At 32.9% G+C, this 11013-nt stretch overlaps 1 protein-coding gene across 1 annotated transcript; it reads right to left on the bottom strand.

Moving 5' to 3' along the window:
• LOC125811294 (40S ribosomal protein S3-2-like) lies at positions 1 to 4280 on the bottom strand. The gene is made up of 6 exons (XM_049490800.1): positions 4111 to 4280; positions 3883 to 4030; positions 3123 to 3294; positions 657 to 711; positions 450 to 581; positions 1 to 370 (listed from the first exon to the last, which is right to left on the bottom strand). The coding sequence occupies exons 1-6, from the start codon at positions 4147 to 4149 to the stop codon at positions 197 to 199; spliced, it is 720 nt and encodes a 239-aa protein (XP_049346757.1). The 5' UTR covers positions 4150 to 4280; the 3' UTR covers positions 1 to 196.
• Between the last annotated feature and the right edge of the window lie 6733 nt (positions 4281 to 11013).

An 11013-nucleotide genomic window follows, 5' to 3' on the forward strand; every position in this document is an offset into this window, starting at 1 on the left:
CACCAGGAAAAAGAGACTATATTAATAGGACAAAATTGTCATAGAGGCATTTGCGATTGTCATTGTAACATTAAACAAAATTCTCCAACACGTCTCTATAGTACCCAAAGTTAACAAAAAAAAGCTAACACTCAAAATTAACAAAATATAATAATATTTGGAAAAATTTCAAGTTGATGCAACTGAGGCTTGCTACCTACACAACAACCGGAGGCTCAATTTCAACTGGTGCTGCCACTGACACCCTCATGTATTCTTCTTCCTCCTTGGGAGGATGGATTGTGACAAGATCTGGAAGAGGTGTAGTTGGACCTTGCTTTCCTTTGGGATCCCAATCAAGCATGATCTTCACCTTGATACCAAGTACTCCCTGACAAAAAAAGAATCACATCGGAAACGAGAGTGGACACTATCAAAAACAAGAGCTCTAACTGATCTTTAGTTTTTACCTGTCTCAAGAGAACATGTCTTACAGCAGAGTCAATATACTCTTTCACAGGCTGACCAGAAGAAATCATGTAACCATCTTTGAACTTCATGGACTTGGCACGTTGAGCTCTCAATTTTCCACTAACAATCACCTGATTAAAGTATATATGAAATTACCGGAACACATTATGTTTCATGTAGTGAGCAGAGAGAAAATTGAAGTATACCTCACATCCCTTGGCTCCACTCTCCATGATAAATCTCAAAACACCATAGCATGCCCTGATAAAGTTGATGATACTTGTTAGAAGCAAAATAACAAATAAGCCAATCATACACAAAAATAAACCATAAACAAATACATTTTGTTTTAGAATAAATCATAAAGAATTACATTTCATTTAAAAATAAACAATAAATGGAAACGAACAAAGCAAGTCCCAAGAACCAAGGACAGAGTTGTAAGTTATAGATGACAAGCATGGAAGGAGATTAAAATAAGGTCAACCCTAAATATTTCACATAGAAATAGATATTGAAACAAATTAACCATGTTGCAAACCAAAGACAGAGGTGTAAGTTATACAACTCGGAGAATGTCTATAGCATGCTTCAACTGATATAGTCATCTTCCGACACAAATTTGGAACTAAGTAAACCTATTTGCTTTATAGATGACAAGCATAGGAGGAGACAAAGCCTTAGAATTGTAGAGTAGACAACTAACACACACCTCATTATTCTTTACCAGTTTAATGACTCTGAAAGAAATTCTACAAATGTGACCTCTCCAAGTTACTGCATGAAGACTAAATTACATCATGAAGATGTGATGGCATGGAGGACAATTTCCCTAGTCAACATCCGACACAAGATTGGTACTAGAATACCAATTTGCTTTGTTGATGACATACATGAGAGAGAACTTTTGACAAAATCTAAAACTGCTCATTGTGTGCAAAGATTATACGCTTATCTAAAGAGAACTATAAGCTAAAGAAAGAAAGGAAAAGCACTACTGGGATAAAAGGCATAAGCAGGTCATTGTTCTGAACATGTTAGAAGAACCAAGTGAGAAAGGCACAATTAGGGAGCAGTATATGAAGTAGATGATTGAAACACACCACATTACAAGTATAACAACTCCGAAAGAAAATCGACAAATGTATCATCTCTCCGAGTTACATCATAAAGACTAAATTACATCATGAAGATGTGATGGCATGGAGGACAATTTCTCTAGTCAACATCCGACACAAGAATGGTACTAGCACACCAATTTGCTTTGTTGATGACATATATGATAGAGAACTTCTAAAAAAAATCAAAAACTGCTCATTGTGTGCAAAGGTTATACACTTAACTAAAGAGAACTATAAGCTAAAGAAAGAAAGGAAAAGCACTACTGGGATAAAAGGCACAAGCATGACATTGTTCCTAACAGGTTAGAAGAACCAAGTGAGAAAGGCACAATTAGGGAGCATTATATGAAGTAGATGATTGAAACACATCTCATTACAAGTACAAAAACTCTGAAAGAAAATCTACAAATGTATCATCTCTCCGAGTTACTGCATGAAGACTAAATTACATCATGAAGATGTGATGGCATGGAGGACAATTTCTCTAGTCAACATCCGACACAAGATTGGTACTAGCACACCAATTTGCTTTGTTGATGACATATATGATAGAGAACTTCTAAAAAAAATCAAAAACTGCTCATTGTGTGCAAAGGTTATACACTTAACTAAAGAGAACTATAAGCTAAAGAAAGAAAGGAAAAGCACTACTGGGATAAAAGGCACAAGCATGACATTGTTCCTAACAGGTTAGAAGAACCAAGTGAGAAAGGCACAATTAGGGAGCATTATATGAAGTAGATGATTGAAACACATCTCATTACAAGTACAACAACTCTGAAAGAAAATTTACAAATGTATCATCTCTCCAAACTACTGCATGAAGACTAAATTACATCATGAAGATGTGATGGCATGGAGGACAATTTCTCTAGTCAACATCCGACACAAGATTGGTACTAGCACACCAATTTGCTTTGTTGATGACATATATGATAGAGAACTTCTAAAAAAAATCAAAAACTGCTCATTGTGTGCAAAGGTTATACACTTAACTAAAGAGAACTATAAGCTAAAGAAAGAAAGGAAAAGCACTACTGGGATAAAAGGCACAAGCATGACATTGTTCCTAACAGGTTAGAAGAACCAAGTGAGAAGGGCACAATAAGGGAGCATTATATGAAGTAGATGATTGAAACACACCTCATTACAAGTATAACAACTCTGAAAGAAAATCTACAAATGTATCATCTCTCCAAACTACTGCATGAAGACTAAATTACATCATGAAGATGTGATGGCATGGAGGCAATTTCTCTAGTCAACATCCGACACAAGATTGGTACTAGCACCCCAATTTGCTTTGTTGATGACGTACATTTATAGAGAATTTATGACAATGAGGACTGCTCATTGTGTGCAAAGGTTATAAGCTTAGCTAAAGAGAACTACTGTAAGGTAAAGAAAGAAAAAGAAAGGGAAAATACTACAAAAATAGAAGGCACAAGCATGTCATTGTTCTCAACAGATTAAAAAAACCAAGTAAGAAAGGCACAATTAGGGAGTATTATATGAAGCAGAAGGTGATTTGGAAGATAGCACAATCATTACCTCCTGACAGCAAGACCACCAAGAAGCTTGTATCGAAGTGATTCAGCCTGAGCAATGGCACAAAGTCCTCTGTTGTTAACCTTCTCAGCATACAGCTCCACAGTGTTCTCATCAAAATTGAATCTCTTCTGTACAACTGATGTCAACTCCCTAATCCTCCTCCCCTTTTCACCTAATAAAAGAAAAGATGTATCAAATATCAACTGCAAATAAAATAGCCAAAATACTACCAAGCAGTTTTGACCCTTCTCCTGATGCACAACTTTTCTTCAATAACCACATCAATAGGAGAAGTAAAGGACTATTTCTCCTGAATTTCTTTAAGAAATGATATGCCAGATGATTAAGTGCAGGATAATAGCACAACTTCAACATTACTTTCTTTCTTAATCATTCCTTTATTTAAATCATTTTTAAAAAGGTATTCCTAATAGAGATTTAAGCACCATTATAACCCCATTCTCTATCTTCAGATCCCACTGTTTATCTCCCCTATAATTATATATTCCAATTGAACAACTACCACACCAGCATGGGACTAAATTTCATTTCAAACATATGTTAACAGTTGGATCTTGAAGTTAACACAAAAACTCATAATTAAGAATCCTACAACCAGTAGTTACAAAATATAGCCAAACACAAAGTACCACATAAATTAACAGTTAGCCTGGCAACCAAATGGCGAATCCAGCAATACTAGGTCCATAAAACAAGAGTACAAATAGTAATTCCTATCGAAGAAAGCTAGAGTAATCACCGAGAACATTCTGAGTCCGAGTGGCTCTGATGATGATCTCAGTCCTCATTGGAGTAACTCTGACCTCCACTCCAGAATATCCATCTTCAGCCAATTCACGTGTCAAAACTTCGTTCAGCTCGGCGAAGAAGACGCCATCTGCCACAAACTGAAATAACAAAACTACATTAGTAGCTATTTCTATGAATTTCACAAAATGTGGTATCAAACAGAAAAAAATTACAAAACCTTTCTCTTTTTGCTCATCTGAACACTCTGCTTCGCCATCTTCGGAGGTTTGAGAACTTAGCAGACGAGACCTGAAGCTCTACCTCGGCGATAAATTCTGCCAGCAATATGCAGTCTAGGGTTTTTTTGCGGTCTGCGGCAGGTAAATATATATATATGGTGAACCTAGGGTTATGTTACTGGGCTTTTTTTTAGGCCCAAGCCGATTTGTATTTCTGCACTCATCTGAATTGCTATGTCCTTGGGCTTTAAATGTTGGGCCATAATACTGTCCTGCTACGCTATATCATGACCAAATATTTTTGAGAAAATTGTATAAAATAACAAATTATTAATTTAAATTAAATGTTATAATCACTGTTTAATTTAATTGTAACCCGTAGCAAGCAGTTGTCATTCGCCTCTCTCCCTAGCTTTCTTGCTCACCACTCTCCCTTTCTTGCTCGTCGGTCTCTCCCTCACCTCTCTCACTTTATATAAATACAAATGTATAAAATGCATTTGTGTTTGTATAAAGCGAGATAAATTTGTATATACAAATACAAATACATATATTTTCGTCTTATACACTTATAATTATACAAATACAGATCTTCCCTTGCTCAATTCTCTTTTCTCTTTCTCTCTTTATACAAATTACGATGTATAATTTGTGTTGTATAAAGCGAGAGAGAGATTTGATATACAAACGTTTTATTTCGATTCAATTGTATACATATTCAAATTTTATGCACATATACAAACATATAAAGTTGAATTGAGAGGCTGCCAACGATTTATATAAACGAGAGGCAGCCAACGATTTATACAAATGAGAGGTTGCCAGCGATTTATACAAATGAGAGGATGCCAGCAATTTATACAAATCTGATGCTCCAAACGCAATTATACAAACTATAGCTATAACATACAAATATGATTTTTATGTTTGTTAAACCTAAAATTTACTCAATATTTTTGTACTCAAAAGTTTCCAAAATCATAATAATTCCAGATTTTTCACTACTCACGCATATATTGTTCTTTCGCCCGATACATAGCAAATGATACATAAGTTATTTATCTGATATATAAATTATGTATCAGATATATAAGTATAAACCAAATTCTTACTGATTTGGGTTTGAAATAATTAGGGTTATGTATCAACAATAACATTTAAAATAGATATATTGTACACAAGCAAAGTTGTAATGTATTTGATAGAGAGTGGAATGATGTATCCAAATGTTAAGAGAGAGGAAAAAGGGAATTTTTGTAATTAATTCAAATGGTAAGGATTTTTAGAAATTATGTTATCTTAAGTCATATAATTACGTAATTTTTTTCAATATTTTAAGTCTTAACTATAAAATTTCCTGACGCACTCTATTTAGTCGTCCTCATTTAGTAATCTTGACAACGTAATTAGTATTCTAGTAATTTTTTATTTGTACAATGTGTTGTGACATTTGGAAATTTGAGAAAAAAATTGAGTTCTCTCAAACTTTTTCAAAATTATTTTGAGATGGTTGATAGAGAGAAAATAAAATCGAAGTGAAAAAACATATTTTTGATATAACTAGTTTGAATGTACGTATTTTGCGTGTGAGAAAAAACGTATATTCATTTGACAACAATCACTACAGGAAAGATTGATATTTGCTATGAACTTTGTCAATTAATTGCTCGCATCTATTAATTTATTTCAAAATTTTATTACTAATTCATCGATAAATAGAATTAACAATAAATTTTGATATTTAACTTTCCATTGATAATTCATGTTTATTTTTTAGTGAAATGTCTTAACATGTAAAATAATATTGACAGTTTTCCTTTTTTTAGGATAAGTATAACAAAAGAAAAATGGCAATTCATTTAGAACATATTTTATTTTCTGTTCATTTGAAAAATATATATACTATTTTATTTTCGGTTATTTCATCCTTGTTACTTTCTATTTGCATTTTACCACTTTGACATTTAATATTATACTATAATCGAAATTGATTTAATTTTTCTTTCACCACTAATATTTTCTTATTTAACAAATTAATATACTTAAGAGTCTTGTCAACTTGTAAAATAAATTTACTAATGTGAGAAATTTGAAAAACAATAAAATCATATTCTTTTGCTCATTAGTTAATTTAATTTTTGTAATTATTTATTCATAACATCAAATAACTCAATATAAAATGTAAACAAGGAGTTGTCATTTGTTAGTGGGGGTGGGAGTTGGGGGGAGGAGAGCAACAATAAAAAAGCTAATTAATGACAATACATTTTATCTTCTTCTGTTTCATCCTTTCAACTAACTAGTTTGCATTATTACCAACTTGGAAATTTGTCCATATTCTGCGTGGTATAACAATACTTCAGAACGATTTTTTTTTTATAATTAAGTAAAAATAAAGAAATAAATTTTATTTTGATTATATCTAAGACTTGTTTTTCCTCTTAAATAATTATATATTATAACTATGAATTTGCATATCTGTCCCTAATATACTGGACATTATTTTTTCCTTTATCTTCTTCAATAGTTTTTTAACACAAATAGTAAATGGAAGAAAAAACAAAAAAAAAAACAAAAAAAATAATTAATAATACTGACCAAAAAGTGGTGTTACATCAAATTTTTGCTTCTTTAGCTGATTTTTTTCTTATTAATAACGGATATTAAATTATTTAAAACAATTAAATAAAAATATTAGTAACAAATGTCAATAGAAAATGAGAATTTTTTTTATGAATGTTTGTGATAGAAAAGTATCATATCATCTTTTATATGCTTAATTTTATGTGTATATACGATATATATGATAAAAAAAATATAAGAAACAAAATTAATTGATAGATCATCAATTAATAACATTGAGTCATCTATTATATAAAATAAATATAAATTTGAACATTTCATTTCTGTGGATAATGCACTTTTTTTTTTCAAACAAAAGGTATTATATACATTTATAAGTACATGGTAAAAAAAAAAAGAGGTGAATTATCCAACTTCAACTACCATTAATATAGACAGAAGTTACAAATTTACTTGAATGATATCTTTATTAAGAAAAATCAAAAGATAACATTTATTTCAGAGAATAGTTTGACTTTCGCACTACTCATGACAATTATTTCAAATGCATTAACATATATAATGTATAATGCATGTTATTAGTTTTATGAATCAATACAAATGATTTATTTGTAATACTAAACTTCTTATCTTGTTATGAAATTGACTTTTGCCTATATTTTGAGTCATAAACTTCAAAATAGTTTTTAAATTTACCCAATATCAATCATTAATCACATTCTTGAACAAATTTAGGGTGTGTTTGGTATGAAGGAAAATATTTTCTGGAAAATGTTTTTCAATTTTTCCATTTTTGGTTGACTTAAATGTTTTAGAAAATGTTTTCTAAATCAACTCATTTTCCTCAAATCTAAGGAAAATGAATTCCCTTCAAAAATTAGGAAAACATTTTCCAAAACTCTATTTCATCCTTCAATTTTTTTTCTTACCCTAACCCGACTCTTTCCATCCAAAAAATAAATAAAATTTTTAAATATTTTTTACCCCTATCCCCAAACCAGCCCCCTCTCCCTAAACAGAAAAAATTAAAAAAATACTTTTGAAAATATTTCAAATTTTAAGAATTTTTTTACCTCACCCAACTCCTACCACCCCTACCCCTACCCCCCCTCCCCCAAAAAAAAATTGTTTTGGAAAAATATTTCAAATTTATAAAATTTCATTTTTTACCCCACCACATAACCCTTCCCCCCCTCACCCCCCGCCAATTTTTTTTGAAAAATAAAAAAATCATTTTTATGCCATCCCCCCTCCCCCCCCCCCCCCCCCCCCCGCGACCCTCACCCAAGCCATCCCGTCAATTTTATTTTTTTGAAAAATATTTCAAATTAATATTTTTTCTACGCCATCCCCCATCTCTACCCTCCCCCCCACCCACCACCCAAGTCGTCCAGTCAATATTAAAAAAAAAATTATTTTTGGAAAATATTTCAAATATAATTTTTTTTTTATGCCACCCCTACCCCCCAGCCGCTACCCCTCTCCCTCTACCCAGTCAACCTTTTTTAAAAAAAAACAAATATTTTTGAAAAATAATTGAAATTTCAATTTTTACGTCATCCTTACCCCCTAGCCCTAACCCCATCCACCCCTCAACCGCTACCCCCATCAATTTTATTTTTAAAAAAATATTTTTGAAAAATAATTCAAAATTTTAAATTTTCATTTTTTACACTACCGGGTCAAAAATTATTTTTCCTAAGAGTATTTTCTAGTCTCAAGCCAAAAATAAAAGATATTTTCTGAAATATTATTTTCATTCACCAACTAAACATTAAAAGATATTTTGCAGAAAATATTTTCTACTCACCAACCAAATATGAGAAAATAAGTTAGAAATCCACTTGTTTTCCAAGAAAACATTTTCCATGGAAAACATTTCTCTTCATACCAAACACCTCCTTAATCTATGAAAATTATACATCATAAAAGAAATTGAAATAAAATGGGAGCACGATTTGTTTATATGAGTTTAAAGTTTGAGTGCATAAAATCACCTTAGAAAGAAATCTGTTGTATGTACCAATCTTCTCGATATATAGATGACATAGCATGAATCATTAAAATTTAGCAATGTTGAGCAAAAACTAGCAATGAAGCAAAAATATAAAAATTTTAATCAATAAGATGAGAAATCTTAGCCTATAAAGAAATTTTACAGAGAATAGAACACATATAAGGAAGTGTAATGAAGATAAATATTCATCAATACATGATCTCATTAGATAAATTGCTACTACTCAAAAAAATAAATTAATATACATTGAAAATTATGTTGAAGCATTTCCTAAGCACAACTAAAACTAAAATGGTTAATAAATCATGTATGCATAGTTTGGTAGTGAAAGAAAGCTATATAGACAATAATACATACACACATAACTTGCATCATTCCTTTCACCGCTTACTAGCAGTTCAATTATCAAGAGGTTTATCATTACAACCTTTCCTACTCATTATCCAACATTGTAGATCGACTCTTTGGCTGAACAAGTGACTAATGATGAGTTTCGAGCACATTTCACGCATTGGACCAAGCTATGACAACTCAAGCAAATAGGGAGATTATGGCTTCCGTGAACCCAAATATGGATACGATGACAACTAGAGTAAGGGACTTTACTAGGATGAATCCTCTGGAGTTTCAGGGTTCAAAGTTTGAGGAATATCCTCAAGAGTTCATTGATGAGGTTTATAAGATAGCGGGAATTATAGGTATCACTTCGGTAGAAAGGGTGGAATTGGTCACTTACCAACTCAAATGTGTTGCTCAAGTTTGGTTTACCAATGGAAGGAAGAGAAGGCAATAAATATGGGTCCTATTGATTGGGAGAAATTTAAGGTTGCTTTTCTTAATAGGTTCGTTCCCCTTGAGATGAGGGAGGAAAAGGTACTTGAGTTCATTAACCTTCGTCAAGAAAATGTGAGTGTAAACGAGTATGCTATGAAATTCATACAATTTTCTAAATATGCTCCAACTATGGTTGTCGATCCAAGGGCAAGGATGAGTATGTTTGTGCCGGGTGCTTCCTACTTGGTGAGCAAAGAATGTCTAACCGTTATGCTTGTTAAGAAGATGTATGTATCCCGTTTGATGGTTCATGCACAACAAATAGAAGAGGAGAAGATTAAGGAGAAAAATAGGGATTCAAAGAGGGCAAAAAAGGATAATGGTGATTTCCCATATTCAAGGTCTGGTGGGGGTAGTCGTTCCCAAAGTAATGGTTCTAGTGAGCAAATGGTATCCGAGTCTTAAAAGTGTGGAAAAAGCCATAGAGGTGAGTGTCTTGCCGGTACAAATACATGTTTTGGTTGTGGAAAAATGGATCATAAGATAAGGGATTGTCCTACGATCGCTAGGAATGAGGGAGATAATCATCGACATGCTCAACCTTACCCTTATTCAGGTTCCAGTAGTGGTCGGAAGCAGAATATGTCTTATGCACTTGGGGCTCGACAAGATCATGAAGGTTCCCAGATGCGGTAATTGGTAAGTTATGGTCTTTTAGCTTTTTGTTATGCATTGCTTGATGTTGGGTGCTTCTTTGGCTATGGTATGGCTTAAAGTATGAGTAGTGTGTTTAAGGTCAACCTTGAAATCCTTGTGGAAACTTCTTAAATGTTTATTTTCATCAATGGTTTTGTGGTTGTTAAGGCTTTGGTACTATGTTTGGGAGAGATGGATTCGAAAAGACTAGGGAGGTTTGCTCACAAGGGGGAGATAGTGTGCTTCTTGGTTGGTGTGTGAAGAACTATTTAAATTGTTGGAAGGATTCTGTTTTATGGTTTGGCATGTGGAAGGTCGGATGTAATGTGATGTCTTAGTATCCCTAACTTTTTCCTTTTTTCTTTGGGTCTAGCTTGAGGCATTAGCCCCTCATGTTCACTTTTTAGGATTCGTGTGTTTTAGTCATTATCATGTTTTTTCATGCATACATGCCTATGAAAACTTGGGTTTTAAGAAAATGAGTTAACTTGATTGACTTCTTCATGTTTATGTGCATTTGAGTATAAATTGCATATAGGCCTTACGAAATGAGGTTGGGGACATGCTTTTGCTTGGATTGATTCGTCCTCCTTAGATATGTGCATTTATGTGATTACATTCACATTGGGCTGTTAGATCTAGTTCCTACCCTCCTTATGATGTCTTGAGTTCCATTTGAGGATGAATATTCCCAAGGGAGAGATATTGTAACACCTCGGATTAGACAAGAATGGGAAAATGCAGATTTTCTAGAGCTATCTGTGTCTACGAACCCTACCGACGGACCGTCGGTTCACTTACTGTCCGTAAGTGGGGATCATAGGTGGTGGGT

The sequence above is a fragment of the Solanum verrucosum genome, unplaced genomic scaffold, assembly GCF_900185275.1.
Source record: "Solanum verrucosum unplaced genomic scaffold, falcon-dt-bn FXZP01000109.1, whole genome shotgun sequence".
In the NCBI taxonomy this organism is placed as follows: Eukaryota; Viridiplantae; Streptophyta; class Magnoliopsida; order Solanales; family Solanaceae; genus Solanum; species Solanum verrucosum.

Excerpts from the sequence above, each read along its gene's own strand:
- LOC125811294 (XM_049490800.1), bottom strand. The coding sequence starts at position 4,149 with ATGGCGAAGCAGAGTGTTCAGATGAGCAAAAAGAGAAAG. Across the intron at positions 712-3,122 it reads GGTGGTCTTGCTGTCAGGAG|GGCATGCTATGGTGTTTTGA; the intron begins GTAATGATTGTG and ends CAACTTTATCAG. Across the intron at positions 371-449 it reads GACATGTTCTCTTGAGACAG|GGAGTACTTGGTATCAAGGT; the intron begins GTAAAAACTAAA and ends TTTTTTTGTCAG.